Here is a 23,243-nt window from a genome sequence, read left to right on the forward strand (position 1 = left end):
CCTCCTCGGAACAGATTTCTTGGGGAAGATGCCCATTAAAATTCTCATTAACAAAGGGTGTATTGAGCTCCCCTCCGGCCGACGCATGGCCTTCCTACCCACACCCACTCGGTTGCACTCCGCATCTACGACGGTGCAGGCGTTGGCGGCGTGCACAATTCACATTCCTCCTGGCTCTCAGATGTTAGTTCCCCTCCGGTTTCGTAAACCCCTTGATTACGACGCGTTCATGGGGGGTGCTGTGATCGGGCCTTCGCGTTCAGCTGAGCGGGTGTCGGACCTCGTGTGTGCACAAACGCTCGTGCGAAGCGACCACGACCCCTTTATCCAGGTCCTTAACGCGGGATTGGAAACGGCCGTTATCTGTCAGGGAATGGTGCTTGCTCACGCGACGCCAGCCCCGCCAGAAGATGTGATCGTGGGTCACGTAGGGGGCGAGTTCTCTTCCGTTGCCAAGCCAGGTCCTGACACAGGATGGCTCGACGCGCTTTGCTCCACTTCTGCCGATTTGTCACCATTACAACATGCTAAATTACGCACGCTGCTGAGCGATTTCGCCGACGTTTTCAGTCAAAGCAAATTCGACATTGGCTGCACTAAATTGCTAAGCCACCACATCGACACGGGTGATGCCGCTCCAATTCGTCAAAACCCATTCCGGTTGAGCCCGGCCGAAAAGGAACATGTACGGGTGGCCGTCAACGATATGTTGGCGGCCGATGTCATTGCGCCATCAAATAGCCCATGGGGGGCGCCGATCGTTCTTGTTAAGAAGCACGACGGGAGCCTCCGCTTTTGTGTTGACTTCAGGAAACTTAATAAGATTTCGGTGGCCGACGCCTACCCGCTTCCCAGGATGGACGAGTCGCTCGATGCCTTAGCAGGTGCGCATTACTTCTCCACCTTGGATCTCCTCTCGGGGTTTTGGCAGCTACCCCTTGATGACGCATCCAAACCAAAGACGGCCTTTCGCACGCCGCAGGGACTGTTCCAATTCAACAGACTTCCCATGGGTCTTCACTCGGCCCCGGCGACGTTCCAGCGCCTGATGGAGCTGGTCCTCGCTGGGCTCCAGTGGGATTCTTGCCTAATCTACCTCGACGATGTAATCGTGTTCAGCAAAACTTTTGATGAACACCTCACGCGATTGAAGGCAGTTTTCCTTAAAATGCGAGCGGCTAACCTCAAATTCAAACCGCAAAAATGCCACCTCATGAGGGATTCGGTTCGTTATTTGGGCCATATTGTCAGCCGCTCGGGAATTGCCACGGACCCCGAAAAGACAAATTGCGTGCGCTCATGGCCAACTCCTACCTCTGTTGGGGAGGTGCGGAGTTTTATCGGCTTCGCCTCATATTATCGACGATTTGTTGCGGGATTCGCATCTATTGCGAAGCCCCTCCACGCATTAACGGCCAAAGGGGTCAAATTCCGATGGGGAGAGTTAGAACAGGCATCATTCAATGCCGTCCGAAAAGCACTGGTCGATGCTCCTACCCTGTCTTATCCAGATTTTACCACTCCGTTCATTCTGGATACAGACGCCAGCAACACCGGAATTGGAGGGGTGCTGTCGCAAATTGTCAATGGAGTGGAGCGCGTCGTCGCCTATGGCAGCAGGGTGCTGTCGCCCGCGGAGCAACGTTACTGCGTGACGCGCCGCGAATTGCTTGCTATCGTTTTTTTCATAAAGCAGTACAGGCCATACGTGTATGGCAGGCATTTCACAGTACGCTCCGACCACGCGGCGCTACAATACGCCTTGCGAGTGGACCAACCATCTGGACAGCTCTCGCGTTGGCTCGAGATCCTCCAGGACTTTGCGTTCACTGTCATTTACCGCAAGGGGATTCAACACGGGAACGCCGACGGGTTGTCGCGACTGCCGAACAATGGGCGCTGTGCTTGTTTTTTGGGTGCGGGGCGTTGTAGGCAGCCTGACGGGGTACCGCCCCCATCCCTTGCGGCCGCGGCCGGGGATGGGGTCGGGGACCACGGGGCTCCCTCCACGCAAGTTCCGCAGGACGCATTGCTGGGCCTCGGGTTGGACGACTGGGGACGTCTTCAGATGGAAGACGTCTCCCTCCTCAAATTGAGACGCCGCGCTAGGGATGCCGAGGGTCACAGGGGGCAGGGGGGCCCCGTATCATATGTCATCCGGGAAGGCGTCCTCATGCATTGGGATGGGGGGTCCCAATCCCACACATTGGTGGTGCCCACCTCCCTGCGGGGGCGACTTGTGTGGGAAACCCACAGTCGCCTCTTGCACTTGGGTGTTCAGAAAACACTAGCTAAAATCCAATTGGAATTTTTCTGGCCGGGCATGGCAAACGATGTGGCTGACCTTGTGCAAGGTTGCACAGAATGTGCACGGCGGAAACCACCTGCTAGGCCGTCCTGCCCGCCGCTCCAATCCATTAAAGTTTCCCGGGTCAATGAGATCGTCGCATTGGATATTTTGGGTCCGTTTCCCGCTACTCCTCGGGGTAATAAGTACCTTTTGGTTGGGGTCGAATATTTTACCCGATGGGCCATGGCCTGGCCACTCCCCAACCAGTCTGCAGCAGCCATTACAGAGGCCTTTTTCCAGGGCTACGTCCTGGACAAGGGTGCTCCCGAACGCCTGCTGACCGACCAAGGGAAAAATTTCTCTTCCACCCTGTTGCGGGATGTGTGCAACCTGCTAGGGACACACAAAATTCGCACCTCGCCATATCACCCCCAGACTGACGGTATGGTCGAGCGATTACATAGGACACTTACCTCCATGCTAAGCCACCAGGTGTCTGAGTCACAGACTGATTGGGATCTCCACATACCTGGTGTCTTGGCCGCCTATAGAATGGCGCCCCATGCTGCCACGGGGTACTCGCCATTCTATCTAATGTATGGTAGGGAGGTTTGCCCCCCAATCGACGTACAATTGCACATTAAACAGCCCGCACCTAAGGCTAAGATTGCCGACCACATCCGTGCTAATGTGCGTCGTCTCGTAGATGCCCGGGAGGCTGCTCAAAATAACTCAGAAGCCCGTCAGCTTGCCAACGAGCGGTTGCGGAATCTCCGCACATCCCGCCACGTTTGGGTAGAAGGGGACCGCGCCTGGCTCCACTGCCCGCAGGTACCATTGGCTACTTCCTCAAAACTGCTTAAGCCTTGGAGAGGGCCGGTTGTTATTATTCGCGTTCTCCGCCCGCAGTGTGTCAGGATCCAGCATGGCAAGCGACGTTGGTTCGTGCACCCGTCACGTCTAAAACCTTACATTCAACCCTACACACCTCCTTCACATCTCCGGGGCCGAGAGCGCGACATGTCTGACGAGTCGCGCCGCGATGATGCTGCTTCTAACTCTCGGGCAGGTCCCGCTGCCCCGCCCTCAGGTGCCTTGGGAATGAAATCCGCCACGGCCGACCCAGCGGGAACAAGCTTGCCCGCGGGATCAGCGACCCAGGACACAAGCGCAACAGCGGGTCGTCGGTCCCCTCCTGCCTCCGTCGCGACCGATGGACCTGCCACTCGGACTCGCTCAAAACTCAAACGATTTTCATGACCCCCGCCCACGAACTCTCGTCCCAACGCGACGCCACTCACTTTTCCATCATGTATAGTGGGCGATTGGGGCGTGCGTTCATCCTGCATATATGTGTTTATACAGTGTTGTTCTGCATCGGTGACCACAGGAGGGGGAGAGGCGCTTTCTTCTCATTTTTTTTTCTTGATTTGTCACACACTCATTCTGATGGTTAACAAATAATTTCTTGTACAATTGTATTTTTTTTTGACAGCCGGGTCGGCTGGAGGCTACGTAGAGGGGGGTAATGTAGTGACATAAGAAGGGAGGGGCTGCTGGGGGCTCTGGGTTCCCAGGTGGGTCCAGACGCTTAAGCCTCTGGGCGCCAGGCGTTGAGTTCCCAGGGGGTCCAGACGCTTAATCCCCTTGGCGCCGCCAAAGGGGGGGGCTGTGTGTGCTCTGTGGGATATCTGGGGGCGCACACGGCCCCACCCCTCGTTGTACCAGGCATAAAAGGAGAGCTCCCTGGACGATCGGGGCCCAGTTGTAACTCAAGACCCAAGACCCACGACCAGCCATCTGAAGACCCGGGGATGCTGTGAGAGCCAGCGCTGGGACTCTGGAACTCCCGACTCTACTACCTTGTGAGGGCGAGTTCCGGAGCGTAGCCAGAGTAGAGTATCTAGGCTGTGTAGCTAGGCTGTGTACCTAGGCTGTAACAGAGTATCAGGACTGTTGGACTGTTGGACTGTTGGAGTGTTGTATTGTAATAAAGAAGTTACCTCTACAAGTGTCTCCGGAACCTGTTACAAAGGCATCGCCATCATCATTTTCAGATGATGTAATATACTATTTGACCAACTGTTACCCGCTGGCCGAGACATCGTGGACAAAGTTGGAGTACCCCCCCACATTCTACCCCACACAGAGGCGACCTGCACCGTCGTTTCCACCCCCACACCGCGAGATCAAACCAGCGACACGTCCGGAGTGCGAGCTCAGCGTGCTAACCATCACCACCGTCGTAGCTGCGTGCAAACACCAACCACCATTGCGAACGGCTGCATCACTAATGACGAGCGCGCGTACTCCCCACAGCGTAACGATGTTGAGTGAATTGACGATTCTGTGACACGCGTGCGAGCGCGAGGAGGCGGTGCGGTTGTGGGTGCACCGAGAGAGTGACCGAGAGAGTGAGCGAGAGAGTAAGAGAGAGAGTGAGCGAGAGAGTGAGCGAGCGAGAGGTGGGGGTTTTACATAAAGCAAAGTTAAAAAAAAAATTACGAAATGATGACCGAAACAAAGTGCCGACTACACCGAGCATCTTCTTGTTTCCACTGATCGTAAAAAAAAGAAAGAGGAGAGAGAGAGATAAAATCGTGATGCATGCAGGGGCAGCGATGTGCCTCTAGGAGGCATAAGAATAAGTCTGGTTGCTGACCTAGGCAGATTGTATTGCAGTGTTATCCACTTTACGTGTGTGTATTTGTTTTCTCCCAGGGAAAAACAAGTTCCTTCTTTATGCGGAAAAATACGTTTTAGTTTTCAGAATTGGACAAATATTCTAAGCAGGGGTGTCCTGAGAGTTTACAGACTCAGTGGAGTTTTTTTCTGGGTGGTAAGCAAAAACGTTGACAGTTTCACACTGAATTAATGTTTTTGTTATATTATGATGATAATTATTTTGACAATGTTCTTTTTTTTCTTAAACACCTGATTAGATATGGTCGAGTCGCTCAAATCACTGACCTGTTACTTCTGAGATCCATTGCTCAAATCTCGAGTGCAGTGGTTGATGGTCTCAGCCTGGTCACCAAAGGCTGTAAAACAAATCCATTGCATAACCTTTGGCTTTGCACTTTACATGACTGACTTACAGCTATGATCATTCAAAAGATATCGGTCAAACTGTCGTGTGACAAACATTACTCGGAAGCAGCGTGAGTGAAAAAGTGCTGCCCCCCTTAATGGGCGTACGCAATCATTCGAGGCGATGTTGGAAATTGCTACGCGGCATTTGTTTCCACGGACCGTTCTCTACCACTCGGTATTGCATTGGTTTGCAAAACTATTTTTGTAAAATAAAAACAATCCCCAAAAGTCGTGTAAAAAGTCTGACGAAAACCTGTATATAGAATCACTCCTGTAGATGCTGTTGCCAACCAAAAATGCAACGTTTGATTTAAAAAAAAAAAGTTTATTTGGCTAAATATCCAAAAGTGAGTATTCAGAGATGGCTCTTCTCCGCAGTTGGTAAGCCTACATCTCCTTTCGCGACATCATCCTAACCTTTGGACCGAACGGTGTGGCTTTGACCAGGAAAACAACATCGCTGCCGTTTACGGGAAACGCCGGAGCGAGCATATCAGTTGAATGTTGACACACTGTGATGATCAACTTTACTCCAAGGCAGGTCAATAGATAACCCAGACAAAAAATCAACAAGTGCCGGGCGGCAGTGAAGTCGAGGCACGTGGATTCACGACCCCGTGAACCGACCAACGTGCCCCCCCCCCGTCCTCAAAGAACTACCCTCTATTGTTCTACGTTTTATTGGTTACTTTTGGAAACCTGCGCACAAACTTTGCGCAGAACCACGCGCGGTGTGCATTCTCGGTTCAATACTACTGGGAGCGGACCGTGCGTGCATGTGCGAACGGGTAGACACACACACACTGCCGACGACGACGATGATGATGATGGTGACGATGCTATCTCTCCCTCTCGTCTTGACGCTGAGTGTCACATCGTGGGCCCTTCCCGTGACCCAACCACCGGACACCTGCGTCGTCTTCTGGAGGTCATCGCACCTGCCAGACAACAGTAAAGAGTTGGCGATAAATCATCTGGATCCACGGGAATTAATGACCGCCAAGCAGAGCGTTCTTCTGGCCATCAACGCCTACAACACCCACGACCCACACCCTCGGTGGTACGAGGAGCGTGGACTCACGGAGATGTACGCGGTGGTGAGTGGACGCTTTCTCTGTCCAACATATGGACGATGTGCCATGCAGTGGGATGTGTGATGGGATAGGCCAAGAGGAATGACATAAAACGAATGCCAATAGAATTATTACGGAAGACGGAATACCCATAGATTGTATAGAGAAAAATTGGAATGCACTTAGACTACATTGTAAATGGAATTCTCACGTGCATACAAAGCCCCTTTATGCCAATATTCCTCTTCTTTCGTACGGCAGTTTAAAAATGTATTTCTAGTCGAATGGATACGTTTTGCTGTCGACCAATTCAAAGGGGGCAGTGGACGCCGCACGGCGTCGTCAGCGGCACCGCCACGATGCGTCTGCACGGACGGCGCGTCCGTCCGTCGTCGTCGGGTGACGACGGCTTGAACGTCACCGCGGTCGCAGTTCGGTGAATCTTTGACCGTCCGTTCGCGGAAGGTGCCCGTGCGCGCGCGCGCGTCTGCCACGTTGCGTTCAGGCGCGCGGTGCAGCGAAGGTCCGCGGTGCGTGCCGCGGGGGAGAGAAGTCCCGATCCTTCCACAGTCGAGTTCTTAATGGGCTTTGTTTCAGGTCAATTAATTTTTTGTTTGTTTGGCCTTAACACGTGGAGCCTTTCTGGTACAAATCTGCCACTCGAAGCTTCTGTTGCTGGGCCGCCTGCGACTTCGTCCAGCGAGTGCCGATAGTTTTTATTCTCGGCTGCGAGAGCGGAGTCACGCTTCCGGATTTCAGCCGACGGCGTGGGAGGGGTTCTCGTAGGTCTTGTCGGAGCGGCAGAGGCGACGTTGTCCATAATATCGTGGTTACTCACGGGCCGTCGCGGCTTCGGTGACCTGCTGGGTGAGGGCCTCCACGCACCGCATCAGACTGTGGAGGTGTGCCAGTTATTCGTGGCATGCTTCGCCACGCTGGTCAGTGTGGATTGGTGAAAACAACTCGCAAACTTACTCGAGTGCGTAAAATCACACAGCAAACATCGCTCTCGTAGCGCCTTTGCGAAAGCCTTGCTCTGTCAGGACTACACGGAAACCAAACATATTATAAAATTATTATTACCATCGACGAGGGAATATCGTGCACAAAAAATTCTAGATGTTTTAGCACTGAGCATAACATCGCGCCCACAGCGTGTTGGTCGCTCATCATGACGATGTCCCGGCTCAACTCTGTTCAATTTCCGAGACCTGACGAGATCGGGGGGGTGCATTCCGGATGGGTTTTGTCATCGGCGTGTCTGGTGAGTTCGCTCCCTGTGTTCTCCTACAATCTGTAGTGGAGGGGAGGCTTGAAGGGCTCAATGCTGCCCAGGGTCAAATAATCAAAGTGTCTCCCCATCTCGATTTAAAGCTTTCGTGACTGCAGGGATTCATATGTTTGCTTCTTTCGGTAAAGTCACGTAGAATGGAAATAATACAATAATAAAAATAAAACATAATAATTATTTTTATTTTATTATTTCCCTTCTACGTGCCTTTACCGAAAGAACCAAGAATATGTCTCCCCATCGACGAATGAACACGGCGTGGTAATCACTCAGTCATGGGTAATGCATGTGGACAGGATGTCTCGACAGTTTCATCATCACCATTATCATCAGACATGGTCAATCCACTGCTGGATAGAGACATCCCCAAGCCGTCCCCATCGCTCACAATCCTGGGATGGGGATAATCCACCGCGCACCTACACAGCAATTAATTTGACCGCTCCATTTCCACGGTAGACATCCAGCGCCCAGAAGGTGCTGGGTGAATGTTTGCCTCTGACGATCGTTAGTGGTGGCAGAGGCTTGGCGAAGTCTCATTCAGCAGTGGAATGATTTATCTCACAATCCTGATATGTAATAAGCCACGTAACTTCTACGGACAAGCTGATGTCATTGCTCCATCTCCCCGGTGCACGTGCTATCGGACACGTTTCATTTCTTGGCTGACACTCCATCATTATTCTTTACCATCGAGTAATCGTCCCATCCAGCCAACAGTCCAGCCCAAGCCCACTTGCTTTAGTTCATCAAGAAAATTAAAACATGTTCATCTCGGCAAAAAAAACGTCGGTGCCAACCTGTGCAGTACATGCAAAAAATGCGTCTTAAACTGCAAAACATCACAAGGAGCCGCCGCATGCTTTTTGCATGTCAAGACGACATCGCCATCCTTGCGTTCATTCTGCACACAGCCGTTGTGATGGCAACCAGCGCAAAATAAGCTGAGAGTTTAGGCATCAGAAGGAACACAAAGCAACTGGATGTCAGTTTCACCCCCCCCACCCCCCTGCCTTCGTCTAGCAATAACCACACGCGTCTTGCACGTGCAAATGAGGAGAGACGTCATTCAAATTGAATTGAAATTCCCGTGTTGGTTTGCCCGTTGGTCTCGTGGGTGCCGGGTAACGTGCGCGTGTGTGCGCGTGCGTGCGCGTGCGTGTGTGCGCGTGCGTGCGCGTGCGCGCGACTCCTTTCAAAGGACGCGGACGGGGGGGAGAAGCAATTCCTCGTGACGTTCCACGTGGCCGAGACGAGGTGCCCCAACAGCCGAGAGCGCTTCAAGCACGCCTTCTGCGCGGATCGCGAGAACGCGGTGAGTGTGTGTCTCGGCGTGCGCGTTTCACTCCCCCTGTTAGCTAAGACACACGACGCGTGTTGCGTTCAAGGGCTCGACTGGTAGGAGCGTGTTTCCTTGGAGACGATAAATGTACGGATGCATTTTAACGATGGAATGCTCCATCAATTCTTCAGGAGCGCACTCCGCCGTCTTCAAAATGCGCATTGGCCTCACCTCTGCCCGCCTCTACCCTCTCATCTCACTCTACTCTCCTCCACGCACTCTCCTCCCTCTCATCTCACTCTACTCCCCTCCACGCACTCTCCTACCTCTCATCTCACTCTACTCCCGTCCACGCACTCTCCTACCTCTCCCCTCTCATCTCACTCTACTCCCCTCCACGCACTCTCCTGCCTCTCCCCTCTCATCTCACTCTACTGCCCTCCACACACTCTCCTACCTCAATCCTCTCATCTCACTCTACTCCCCTCCACACTCTCTCGCCTCTCCCCTCATCATCTCACTCTACTCCCCTCCACGCTCTCTCATACCTCTCCCCTCTCATCTCACTCTACTCCCCTCCACGCACTCTCCTGCCTCTCCCCTCTCATCTCACTCTACTCCCCTCCACGCTCTCTCATACCTCTCCCCTCTCATCTCACTCTACTCCCCTCCACGCACTCTCCTGCCTCTCCCCTCTCATCTCACTCTACTCCCCTCCACGCACTCTCCTGCCTCTCCCCTCTCATCTCACTCTACTCCCCTCCACGCACTTTCCAAGGTCACCGCAACCAATGCTTTTTTATTTGGCCAAGTCTTCAGCCACGCATCCCTCACTCCCTGTAGCTCTTCAACTCAAGGCTCAAACCCGTCCTTGTTCCCCCCCTCTGTGACGGACTGCCTATGTATATTAAATAAATAAATGCGCACCGTATCTGTAGAGTGTGTTGAAAAGCAGTCCCATTTCGACACGATACAAATCCAAACCGCATAATATACGTTCTGTAGGCATTCCATGGCCTTCGAATCTGCCACTCCCCGGCACTACGTTGCACATTATCTCCGCTCTGTGAAGTGCAGAGATTACTCTCTCCCGTCGATTGCCTGCGTTGCGGCCCTGACGTTACAGATCCGTGGCTGCTGCATGGCAAGCGTGTCGGCATTGTCGGGAAAGGGACTCAAAGCCAATTACGTCATATGCAATGTCAACGCCACGGGGAATGAGACAGGTAAGGGCGTTGTGCTGCGCAAGTGGGGCCGGGTGGCGTGAGTGGTCACCAATTGTGGCCGACAGCGAGACGCGCCTGAGTTTGATTCCCAGCTGAGGTGCCTTTGTGTGTGGAATTTGTTGTTATGGTTCTCCCCACTGTTCTGCGTGGGTGTCCCCTGGCTTCTCCAGTTTCTTCCCATAGCAAAATAAAACCACAAAAACATACAACTTTTACTGGTATTAGACATACATCCCAGTGATAAAAATTACCTTCAAGTTACTCAATTGGGAGAACATTCGTAGCAACATCGCCCCTGCAGCGTACAACTTGGCAAGGCCTTACCGAAGACCTTCTGGAGACTTTGTGAGACTTTTCTGGGTTAAAAATTATAATAGTAATAATTACTTAATATTTATTATCATTATTAAATACGTATAAAGTTGTGCTTCCATGCGGTTAAACACGCAATTGATCAACATCGGGCACGTTTGAATGTCCGGTGATACTCTCCCCCTCACCCCCCTTGATCAATAATCATGAAGGTTAAACTGTAACACATAATGGGCTCATATCATGCGCTGTCACAGCCGTGTGTGTCAGACGGGTGTGGTCACGACTCAATTCGCAGCGCTCCCAAAACAAATCGTAGCCCACGCGTTCATTCCGTTCGTTCGCGATGGCAGCACTAGCGGCTGCGGAACATCATTAAGGGTGATTGGCACTCCTCCGGGAACAATAACCTTTAAGAGGCGCTTAACAGTTCGATGCCGTCGAGCTGCCGGCTTAGATCAAGGCATTTACTTTTGTACACGTAGTTACACAATGCTCTCCGAATTGTGCAGTCGGAGTGGTGATTCTGCGATCTTGGCGCCTGCCATTCCACCCTCAACCCTCCCGCTTACCTCCGTACGAGGTGGGAAGCAAATGTGGCGTTGTTATATATTTTTTTAAACGTAACTTTATCTTGGGACACACTGACGGTAGGAAAATACAACTTTATAAATGCGTTGCCATTGAACAAAAATCAAACTTCAATATTGAACACTCAACTTGTTCGGGAGGAGAGGCTGGTGGAAACGGGTATCCCTCTTACAAAACGAAATCATTGGCGGAAAATTAACGCGAGCCACGTATCACCCCCATTCTCCCTTGGATAGAATTGTCTTGAGCCCCATCAAGGCTGCCGTGAGAATCCAGAGAATCCAGAGGTCTCAGCGGTGGCCAGCGGCGTTGTTGCTCTCGGCCCTGGTGCAAGTCCCATCTTGAGGGGGACGGGGGTGGAAGGAAGGGGAGGGGGGAGGGGGGGTGGGGGGGGAAGGGAGGGGGGGGTGGGGGGGGGAAGGGAGGGGGATGGGAGGGTGGGGGGGGGAGGAGGGAGGGGGTGGGGGGTGGGGTGGGGGGGAAGGGAGTGGGGTGGGGGGGAAGGGAGGGGGGTGAGGGGGAAGGGAGGGGGGTGGGGGGGGAAGGGAGGGGGGTGGGGGGGGAAGGGAGGGAGTGGGGGGGAAGCGAGGGGGTGGGGGGGGGAATGGAGGGGGGTGGGGGGGGGAAGGGAGGGGAGGGATGGGGGGAGGAGGGGAGGGGGAAGAGAGGGGGGAGTGGGGGAGGAAGGAAGGGGAGGGGCGGTGGGAGGGAGTTTGAAGGGAGGGGGTGGGGGTATGGGTGGGTGGGAGGGGAGGGGAGGGAAGGGAGGGAAGGGAGGGGGTGGGGGGAAGGGTGGGGGGTGGGGGGGAAGGGTGGGGAGGGGAGGGGAAGGGTGGGGGGGGGAAGGGAGGGGGGAAGAGAGGAGAGGTGGGGGTGAGTCCCCTTCTTCCCCCCCCCCCCCGTCTTTGTAGGCTGCTCCCTGCCCCCCCTCTCCGGCTCACCGCATGAGCGCAGGCGGACTTGATCGCACAGTGATTCTGAATGTTGCGGCTACACACGCTCTCACAGCGCCGGCGGATTCCCCCCCCCGCCCCAGCCCCAGCCCCGTGACTCCCACACGTTCACCAAATGTCTTTGCTCTGCAGAGTTCTACTGGGTCAGCGAGCGGACTGTCGTGTCGGAGGAAGAGCCCCCGGCCGTTCCCGCCGCCGTCACGGAAGCCGCGATCCAGTTGGCGCTGTACAACATGACCTCCTCCGTGGCGCTCATCCTCGACTCGCTCAACACCAACCTGTGGCACATCCAATATGCGCAGTGGACTGTGAGTGGTGGTGGTGGTGGTGGTCCCGTGACCTGCCAGCTAGGTGGCGGGGGGGGGGGGACTTGGTGATGTCCTCCGCATCGTTAGAAACAAAGGGCTGGGTGTGTTTTAATGGGGGGGGCGGGGGGGTTTCCCACCTTCAGGAGGCAATTGATGTTTAGAGGGCGTCGGTGTAATTGTAGAGCTGTCCACTCAATCAACGCATTGCATGATATTTAGTAGAGGCTGAGCAGAAAGAGGCAGGCATGGTTATGTCCGATGAACTGAACTTCTTTCGCGCCGTACGTAGCCAACCGTGCGAATGGGAGGTGCGGGAGAGGCAGAGAGGATGGGAAGGAGCAAAGTTGGGAGCGATCAAGGAGAGGGGGTAAGGAAGAAGAGAGAGGGAAATGGCAAAAATACACAAATAAAGGATAAAACAGTGGCAGGACGCGAGACGGTTTGTAAGAGAGGAGTCTCTGATCAAGCGGACTCACCGACAGGCAGACAGAGGCTGAACACGACGATCCCGAGGGTGGTTTGCAATCGCGTTACAATGCGTAAACTCAGAACCGGCCCTAGACCTTAGGGGGCCCTAAGCAAAATTTGGTTGGAGGCCCCTTTGATGTATGATTTTTTTCAGCCACTAGCTAGCAGTGACTCTAGGGGGCCCTCTGCTGGCCACGGGGCCCTTTGCAATTGCAAGAGTCGCTTAGTGGCTGGGCCGCCTCTGCGTAAACTCTTACATCGTTACGTCACTTTGGTTCATATCACCCTCTGGGGGGTTGCCACAGTAACATTTGAGATCAGCTGCAAGCGTTATTTTTTTGAAGTCAAGTTTAATCACTGCCACGTGCTTTGAAGAACACAACGCTGCCTACGAAACCTGTCTGGGTTTCACCGTTTTGGCGCTACGTCTATTCCTATTTTTTGTAATTTATTTTTCAATATGTTCTCCCCCAAATTCAATGATAAACCCCCCCCCCCCCCCGCTCATGTCTTGAGACGGAGTGTCCATTCAGAGCTCTCGCAGAGGGGCGCACCACCCTGCTTTACAGAACTACTTGTGACGTCCCATGAAATCACTTCTTAAGCACATTCGTGGCACAGCTCTTTCCCATCCGCACTGCGACAGAGAAATACATTTTTGCACGGGACTGATATTTTATTTCTCATTTTGGGACAACCCCTCGACACCCGAGGGAAGGGAGTTTCAAAACATTCGTGCAATCCACCAGCCCTCGCTGCTGCCTCCGCAGTTGCTGGATTAAATACCCACCAACTCGCTACAGCTGAGCTACGTGGTTAAAATCACAGGTGGCTGAAACCCGAATTCAAAGCCAGGTCTCAACTGTGCCGGTTCAAAGATTTTACCCCCCCCCCCCCCCCCCTTTATTCATCCAACAATCATCTCTTTGTTCCTAAGCCAGGGGTCGGCAACCAAAATAACAAGAAAAGCCATTTTTTTCGAAATCAGTAACAACAACAAAAATCTACATTTCAAAAGCCACGAATATGAGACGGTGATGGTCCGTAATAAACAACCTCACGAAGCGGTCCTAAAGAGCCGCATGCGGCTCCAGGGACACCACGCTGCTGATCCCTGCTCTGAGCCAGATATAAGAGGCAGACTCTGCGTGTGTTTATCATTTCCAGAGGCAGGAAGGAAGTGAGAAGATCACGTTGGAAGTGAGCTCCATGCTCACGACAAGCACCAAAGTCGTTGATCCGCGGGATAAGACGGACGGCTTCTGCCCCTCTGGGAAAGTGAGTTTAGCCCATTGGAACCTCCTTTGCCAGTAGCAAAATATGATTATTGTTTTTTTACCCTTTAATCTGGCAACAAAACTGACACCTTTTTTACAAGGAGTCATGTTTGCATTGACCACAATACTTGCAGTCGGAATGCAAACAAAAAACACAACTCTGATAATGTATGCACTGTCCTTGAAATTGATTGGTCCACACCCGAGACAGCTTTCCTTAGAGCCTAGTCTCACATGGTGTTGGACCAGATGACGCCAAAAGGTGCACAACTCAAAGACAATGCACCATCAGAGTATGAGAGCTCGGGGTAAGCATTTACACCATTAGAACCTCCTTTGCCAGTAGCAAAATATGATTATTGTTTTTTTACCCTTTAATCTGGCAACAAAACTGACACCTTTTTAACAAGGAGTCATGTTTGCATTGACCACAATACCTGCAGTCGGAATGCAAAAATGTAGTCAATGCAAACATGACTCCTCGTAAAAAAAGGTGTCAGTTGTGTTGCCAGATAAAAGGGTAAAAAACCAATTGTGAGTATAGCCCATTGCCATATATGGCATCATAGCTCCAGACAGCTAGGGTTGCCACCTATTCTGGTCGGATTTAATGGACACAGATAAGTTAGTGACCAGTGGTTCCTCGACTTGTCTTGGGCATCACCTCGATTGACTCAGCCTTAAATTAGTACACGTGACCTTTTTGTCGACATCAGCGGATTCGGTGCTAGGCCCAGCACCACTTTGGCCTTGATAGGCGCTCCCTAAAACAGCCACTTGCCAAAAGAGTATATCGAGGCCACGTGGGTGATCTCTGTTGCTTTGTGTATGTGTGTGTGGGGAGCGGTGGTGCAGTGGTTAGCGCTACGCTGCGCTACGAACGAGTCCCACTGGCGAAAAATAACAGTAGCGAGTATTTGAACTGGTCTTGGGTCATCCCTAGATCGACACAACCTTAAAATGAGTACCTGGTGCAATGTCTAAACATCGTCACTCGGGAGACAAAGGCAGCCGCCGTGCGCGGTGGTGGTCACCCACGACCCCCCCTGTGCCGTGTCGGTCTTTCATAGGCGCTCGCTCAAACGGCGCTTGCCCCAACAGTCTGCTAGGGCTACAACGAGTGCCGTTCGCCTTCGCGTGCCCCCCCCCCCCCCCCGTGTGCTCGTTTCGCCGCTCGCAGATGAACGCCGACTGCACCACGACGGTGACTCTGGCCAAGTGCAGCAACAGCAACAGCAGCAAACGCTCCGGCAAGCGGTGCGATTCTGAGCCGCAACTCGCCGGGACCAGCGGGTGGACGTTGGAGGACGTGGAGAGCGATTGCGACATGACATGCAGCGCCGCCGTGGGTGTACGCTAACCGGCGGCGGGATGGCGCGCGAGCGTGTGTCTCTTCGCCCTCCTTTGCGACTCCACGCGCCGCACTCTCGTTACTTGCCCGACAGTTAGCGGCTCGTGGCTCTGGGACGAATGTCTGGGACACCGAGGCCTCGTGCACGCGCGTGTGTGCGCGCGTGCGTGCGTGTTTGGGGAGCGGTGGTGTAGCGGTTAGCGCGCTGCGCTACAAACCCGGCGACACGGGTTCGATTCCCGCTCACGGCCAACACCAGTGACGGTTATCTGAACCGGTCCCGGGCCTCCCCTAGGTCGACTCAGCCTCAAATGAGTACCCGGTGCGGGTGTGTAAACATCGCCACTGGGGAGACAAAGGCGGTCGGACGTGGTGCTGGCAACCCACCCCCTCGTGTACCGTTCTGGCCTTCATAGGTGCTCGCTAACAGCACTTGCCCCTACAGTCTGTTAAGGCTATACAGGGGATCTTTATCTTTGTCTTTGTTTGCCCAGTTTAAAGTTTGCACTTGAAGGGAAGGGGGTTAATGTAATGGTTGGGAATCCGATTGAAGCTGCTTCAAGGTGAGAAGGGCCAAACCGAAGCACCCGACTTCACAGCAGGATTGAAATCTCGATAGTATAGTACCGATGGATTTATTGTTAAATTTTAGTTTTTCCATAAATTCCGGTTGTTAATTTAACAAAACAACACACACGTATCAGCAGATTTATATTCTCTGCCCCCCCCCAACTCATAAATTTAAATATGTTTTAGTCAATCAGACTTGGCTTTACAGACCAAAACTAGACAGCAGCAGCAAGCAAAGTCCGGATCGGTTTCAATCTTCTGGGTCTCAGTAGCAGAGTCAGGCTTCCTGTTGAATAATATTGGCTGAAAAGGCTGATGTTCCAAACAATATGTTTGTTCATACACGTTAAATTATGCTTCTATGTGCTTACTCAGCGCATAGTGAGTTAGAATCAAATCACCTCTTTGTAAACAATCTCATAGCAGTGGTCTTCTGGGGGCTTTTCTGCATCACCACAGTCGATGTTAGAAAAACACGTATGTTTTGAAAGTGTAAATGAAGTCGTTAATGAGTCGGGGGGGAAAAACACGTGTCGGATCTTGGAAGCTAAGCAGGATTTTTTAACCTGACATGTGACCACCATGGGATCTTGCCTGGTGATGGAGGCTTGGGGCTGTGCTGAATAGTAATGAGAAAACATCCCAAAGCAGAACTCTCCTGGCACGGGTCTCGAGACAGTAATTTATTCCTGAGTAAATAATTATCAAAACTGTCCGTCATTATCGATCCACTGCTGGATGAGGGACTGCCCAAGCCGCCGCCGTCTCTCACGATCTTGAGGTGCATTCATCCTAAACTCAAACTATTTCTTATTCTACCAGGTGAGGCCCACTGAGCTATAAAGGTATTTTTCAGAAGCGGACTCGTCACAAATGATAGCCCAACGAAGTGGCTTATCACGTGGAAATGTTTCGCAGCCAAATACTCTCAAAGCATGTTTTTAAATATGGAGGGAAAAAAACCGGAGGAACTCGGAGAAAAATCCACACAACTGCAAAGAGAGAGACACACACAAACTCCAAATATACAGTCAGAGGTCGGAATCGAACCCACGACCTCCTGCAAACTCGGCGAGGGAGTGAACATCTCGCCACCGCGGCACCCTCCACCTCGCACATGCACAACCAGTAATGTCATTGCTCCATCTCCAAGGTCGTGATGCTGCATCTACAAGGTGCTATGTGGATTATTGCATCTCATGTTCGTGAGAGTAGGTTGTGGCTTGGCGAGGCCTTCACGCAGCAGTGGATTATGGCTGAATGATGATGACGAATAGTAGTGACAATTTTTTAAACATCGCTCATACCGATACGGAATGGTGAAATTAGAGAAAGGGTGCGGGTTTTGGGGAATTCTGTTCTATCGTTGCACGTGGCAACAAAATGTTCACGAGCTCAATGCCAACGCCAAGGTGTGATGGCCACAGGGGAGCTTCGGGAAAGAGTTCGTTGTCGTTTTCCTCCGTGGTCCATCGTTTGGGAGTTGAATGACCACAATGGCACCGCGGCTTGGTCGCGTCTTTTGATGTGGGAATTATCACAGCGCTGTTAGAAAGTTCCCATTTCACTGTCGTCCCCGTGTTGTGCTGTCGCTCAGGTATTGTCGCGCGTTATTGGAGGCAGCGGAAGGTGCCCCAAGAAGGTCATGAATACCAAGCGACGACTATTCTGCTGCCGCTCCATAGCGTGCCAGTAAAGCTGACGGGCTGGTCCGAGACGCCAAACTCCTCCACGTGTGCACGATACGAGGGGCTAATAACACTTTCACCCCCCTCCCCTCCCTGCCACTGCCGCTACAACAGTCATACACGGCTCTCATTCCGCACACACAGAGGGGGGGGGGTTGCAAAACCGAAGCTAAATTCGCAAAAATAAAACACCCTCGTTGCGTGGAAACTCACCACCGTCGCAGGATGAAGTGGAATATCCCACGCGATCGGTGGGGTTGGGAGCAAAGTGGTGAGACGGGGGGGGGGGGGTTCCATCTGGAGAGAGTGGTGTCTGCCCCGTTTGTTATTTTATTTATTAGTACATTACTTCTCACTCGTAGACGCACTGCAATATGCTGCGGTGCTCGATCCTGGTCTCAAGCAGTCATGGATGAAGTGGGCTGGACGCTGTATCACCAAACTGGACTCCAGCATAATCACTATCCTCAAAGGTCAATCATAATAATAATAATGCCTTTTTGTAATATTATTGGTGTCTTGTGGCTACTCTGCGATATGCGAGACACCGCCTTGATAAAAAAAAAACAAGTGTGATGTGCAGACGTCCGAACCATGGGCTAATGGGAACACCATGCGAGCAAAGGTTAGATTTCCCCTGCGTTCAATAGGACGACTTTCCTTTATGCGGACTACAGCGCAGGACAGAAGTTTCCTTTGAATAATTAGAACGTGGACACCGTATCCACAGTGCTATATTTACACACTCGTGTGTACATGGCTCCCAGTTATTTAGGGACCCCCCAAAAGAGTGTCCTTCTTGATTAACCTCTTCGTATATCTGGCTGTATCTCTCTGTCTTTGTACCGATCTCTCTGCATGTCCATCTCCACGTGGCTCCGTGTCTGTATTTCTACGTCGCGTCTTTATTTGTGTGCCCCTATCTCGACGTACATATTGCCACATTGAACTCTACGTCATCGGCGTGTCTGCCTCTCTGTGTCTTCACGTCGCCTTTCGCTCTCCGTATCTATCTGCGTGCGTCCGTCTCTCGCTGAGTGTGTACATTTCTTCTCCGGTCGTGTGTGTGTGTGGGCAGCGGCAGTGTAGTGGTTAGCTCACTGCGCTACGAATCCGGCGGCCCGAGATTCGATCCCCAGTCACGGTGAGCATCGGTGTGACGTACCGGTCGTGCGTCCGCCACCCCTTATCATTCACCCCACCACCCCCGCCCCAGGTCGCATCGTATTCACACGAGTCCCGAGTACGGTGTGTGAACATCGGCAGCTCCCCTAACATACAGCCGCTTGCTTTTCGCTCAGCCATCAAACAAAGACGGTGGTCACGGCATCGCGCGGCGCTTTCAGATGCGCTTCTGCGGCCGTCGGGAACGCTCTTCAGTTCCGATACTAGGAAGCCACTGGAGCTATGCACTTTTAAATCATCCAGATTGAAAGCTCTGTTTTTAGAACTGCTTTTGTGTCTAGTTTGTTGTCCTTCCCCCGCACCTCTGATGAGCGCGCTTGGCTACGTACGGTGTGAAAGAAGTTCAACATACATACAGGTGGCCGAGTGTGATTCTGCCAGACCCCAACCCCTTGTGTTGTTGCGTGACGGCCTTGATGGGTGCTCGCTGCACGGGTGTTCCTTGTGTCTCTGCGCGTCTCGATCTTACCTTTCTCTCTCTCTGCGTCTGTGTGCGTGTCCATTGCTCCAACTAGGCCCCCCTCCAGACCCACCTGCACAGGGCACCACTTAGTGCTGACATGTCTCTGTACATTCACACACGCACAAATATCTCCCACGGTCAGCTGCATAGAGAGATCAACCAGGCGCGCGTGATGTTAGCCTCGAGTTCAGGACCGTATTAGAAGGAACAGGCGTCGCCTCTCCCGTACCCAGTCGGATTTACTTCCAGAGTGCTGCTGTAGTTGCCTCCGGTAACTCCACTGCAACAGATGCTCATTTCAGGCTGAGTTGATCTCGTGAAATCTACTCCCAACAGCTTCAAATACCACTCGTGACCAGGTGTCTCGAGTGTGTGTTCGCCACGGAACTCTGTCATAAGGCGAAACTGCATGCGCACGTGCGATTACATGAAAGCAGTGTGTGTTTGTGCACAGGGCTACGATTTGGCATGAGATTCAAGTCTCGGTAAATAAATAAATAAATGTTTAGCACATCCACCTCCGGAGGCACGTTGCAAAGTTATAAAACTTGTATTAATGTTGTCCTAGATTGCAATGTACAGACTCGATGGTGGCGGTCACAATGATAAATCTAAATGTACTCAAACACGAAAATAAGTGCTCACACCCAGACGGTATTTGTTACCCACCACTGCGTACATAGTGTTGTAGGAAGGCCACTTTACACATTCGTGTCACACACGAACATGGTGTTTTAATTAAGCCGAGCATGATGATAATCAGAGATGATTGTAATCGCTGCTCTTCTTCTTGTCTCATATTGGCCTGTCAGCAGACTTGAAAGTTAATTCAAAATTCTTTGTTGTCTTCTTGGTTCTTTCGGTAAAGTCACGTAGAAGGGAAGTAATAAAATAATTAAAATAAAACATAACAAAATAATTCTCACGACGTTTCGGCCACAACGCAAGCAGCCACGTGCTTGGAGCATATATATAAGCAGCATATATATAAGCAGCTTGCAGGTCTGCGCCTTTGTCATATATATAAGCAGCTTATATATATGCTCCAAGCACGTGTGCTGTTTCATTCAACCGCCTTGAGGACGGCTGCTTGCGTTGTGGCCGAAACGTCGTGAGAATTATTTTATTATGTTTTATTTTTATTATTTTATTACCTCCCTTCTACGTGACTTTACCGAAAAAACCAATAAGATGAATCCCTGCAGTCACGAAAGCTTTAAATCGAAATCAAAATTCTTTATTTCTATATTCAACATTCAACGTGACTGTCGTGTAACAATTTCTAATGGTAACATTTTATTCTAGACCTTGACATTGATTGCGATGGTAGCGAGCGGCTGGAGTGTGGCTCTTCATTCCAATTAAGACCCTCTCATTAAAGCTGCGTCGTTCTGACAGAGCATGTGTATCTCTGAGTGTCATAATTGGTACTTATACAACCGTGCTTCTTGCGTTCGCAATGGTCAAACTTTTAGAAGCAGCGAGAAAACAGCAAATGAAGAAAACAGCAAATGTGAAGGTGGATTGAAAATGAAAAACACGTGAGCAATACACGTGCAAAACGAGTTGCCTTCAACAAGCGCACATCAACAGGAATCTCCGCACACTTTGCGTGCCACGATGCCGTCGCTATCCTCGCAGAGTTCATTTTTTAAAATGTTTTTCTGCACGCAAGGGCCTCGTATCCATTGTCGCTCGCCTTCCACGTGGGTTCAACAGAGCCCAGATTGTGCAATTGCCATCCTCGCTTCATGCCACGAGTGTTTCGCCGTGCGATTGGTCGGCACGCTGGGGGTTTCGCAATTCACACGCCGTCGGTTCGGTTCGATGTCCCGACAAGGGGCAGTGGAAGCAATGAGACGTTTCTTAAATCCCCCACCGCCCCCCATCCTGGCCAGACGTTAGACGCGGGTTACGCCACAAGTTCGTACATCGGCAGGTCGTGCGTAGTGGGGTAAAGTGTGGGTACCCCCCCACCCCTTCTATTCGCGACGTCTGACCCGGCGTTGAAGAGCAGGCCGATTGCCATTGTGGAGGGACTCTCTAAAAAGCTACTTCTCGCGGAGGTCCTTCTGCAGGCAGTGGCCGTGAGCAAAGCACTTGCAGGTCTGCGCCTTTGTCATTGTTGGTACGTGAATGCGAAAGAGCCCAACGTGGAACCTCCCTGGGGTTTGCTCTTCCACGAGGCTCATGGTCCACCCTGAATCGCGCTGCACTGCACACACCACGGGCAGATGCGGATACCTGATGCACAAATGGAACATTTTAATCTCTCCGGTAGCGTGCGACTGTGGTGCCAGGTCCACAGATACGAGGAAGGAGAACATCGCAGCGACGGCATTCCGTCTGACTCGACCACCTGCATGTGAAGTTGTAGTCGTTGCTCCGTGTCTACAGCACGGTACGGAATGTATAACAATGGCATGTTTATTATGAGAGTGATAAAAACCGTATGTTACAACAACAACAACAAAACCACGATTACACCATTGGAACCTCATTTGCCAGTAAAAAATATGATAATCGGTTTTTTACCCTTCTATCTGGCAACAAAACTGACACCTTTTTTTTACAAGGAGTCATGTTTGCATAGACCACAATACCTGCAGTCATAATGCCTTTTGGCGTTATCTGGTCCAACCCATGTTAGACTAAGCTCTAAGGAAAGCTGTCTCGGGTGTGGACCAATCAACTTCAAGGACAGTGCATACATTATCAGAGTTGTGTTTTTTGTTTGCATTATGACTGCAGGTATTGTGGTCAATGCAAACATGACTCCTTGTAAAAAAAAAAGGTGTCAGTTTTGTTGCCAGATAGAAGGGTAAAAAACCAATTATCAAAAACCACGATGTGAAGGCCCACTATCAGACGCAGCTATCGTCAGCAGCTTTCACACCTCCCATGTTGGCTGACGACTGTGGAATCGACGAGCAACGCGAGAGAAGAGGACTGCGACAAATGACAGCGATGGTGACAGCAGGCAAACGCTGTCGTGAGTTCTAACGAGGTTGAGGCAGCCATTGGCTGCTGCGTCAATAATGATCCACAACATTTCGATTTAAAGCTTTCGTGACTGCAGGGATTCATCTTCTTGGTTCTTTCGGTAAAGTCACGTAGAATGGAAATAATAAAATAATGAAAATAAAACATAATAAAATAAAAGAATATAATATAATAAAATAAATTAATTTGTTGTTTTTTTATTTCATTATTTCCATTCTACGTGACTTTACCGAAAGAACCAAGAAAATGAATCCACAACATCACAACGCTCGGCACGATGCAGCCGCTGGCAGTCGTCCCCAACAGCTGTGTGCAGAATGTTCGCAGGGTTGCTGACGTCTTCACGGCTTGCACGGAACGCTGAGATGTTCTGTGTGTGTGTGCGCGCATACATATAATCGTGATTTGTTTATGGCCTGCACACATTTTACGACTCTTTAATTGCCTCTCTAGCCAGCGGAAAGTGCTTGAATTTAATAAATAAAAAACATCACGGTACAGAATATATAACAATGGCATGTTTATTATGAGAGTAAAAAAAAAGACCGTATGTTACAACAACAAAAAACCACGATGTGGTGACGCACAATCAGGCGCAGCTATTTTCAGCAGCTTTCATATCCCCCATGTTGGCTGACTGTGGAATCCACAGACAACGCTTAGGTGGATCACACAAAACGCTGCGACTCTCCACCTTCAGCCGTGCATCAAGGTCGCCCCTTTTAGCCCGAATCGTCAAGGAGAAGGTGACCCCATCGAGTGTGGACTAATCTCCGTCTGCCCCATCCGTAGAGGCTAAAGCATCGCACCCTTTGCACG

The 23,243-nt window shown here is 51.4% G+C and overlaps 1 protein-coding gene across 3 annotated transcripts; it reads left to right on the forward strand.

Moving 5' to 3' along the window:
* The first annotated feature begins 6,128 nt into the window (after positions 1-6,128).
* On the forward strand, positions 6,129-22,520 carry LOC144941969 (uncharacterized). Of its 3 annotated transcripts, none has more exons than XM_078868534.1 (7): positions 6,129-6,480; positions 8,949-9,062; positions 10,156-10,255; positions 12,244-12,419; positions 14,055-14,165; positions 15,345-15,515; positions 17,683-22,520. In XM_078868534.1, the coding sequence occupies exons 1-7, from the start codon at positions 6,160-6,162 to the stop codon at positions 17,779-17,781; spliced, it is 1,092 nt and encodes a 363-aa protein (XP_078724660.1). In that variant the 5' UTR covers positions 6,129-6,159; the 3' UTR covers positions 17,782-22,520. The 3 variants fall into 3 exon arrangements, with proteins under 3 accessions (XP_078724660.1, XP_078724661.1, XP_078724662.1); XM_078868535.1 differs by having other exon boundaries at positions 15,345-15,509; XM_078868536.1 differs by having other exon boundaries at positions 15,345-15,548; positions 17,683-17,748.
* The last annotated feature ends 723 nt before the right edge of the window (positions 22,521-23,243 follow it).

This window comes from Lampetra fluviatilis, chromosome 26, assembly GCF_964198595.1.
Source record: "Lampetra fluviatilis chromosome 26, kcLamFluv1.1, whole genome shotgun sequence".
Lineage (NCBI taxonomy): Eukaryota > Metazoa > Chordata > Hyperoartia > Petromyzontiformes > Petromyzontidae > Lampetra > Lampetra fluviatilis.

What these genes read in the sequence shown, in the direction of transcription:
- LOC144941969 (XM_078868534.1), top strand. Translation starts at nt 6,160, where the DNA reads ATGTGCGAACGGGTAGACACACACACACTGCCGACGACGACGATGATG. An exon ending in TCCAATATGCGCAGTGGACT is followed by an intron (nt 12,420 to 14,054) that starts GTGAGTGGTGGT and finishes TATCATTTCCAG; the next exon opens with AGGCAGGAAGGAAGTGAGAA. An exon ending in GCTTCTGCCCCTCTGGGAAA is followed by an intron (nt 14,166 to 15,344) that starts GTGAGTTTAGCC and finishes CGCCGCTCGCAG; the next exon opens with ATGAACGCCGACTGCACCAC.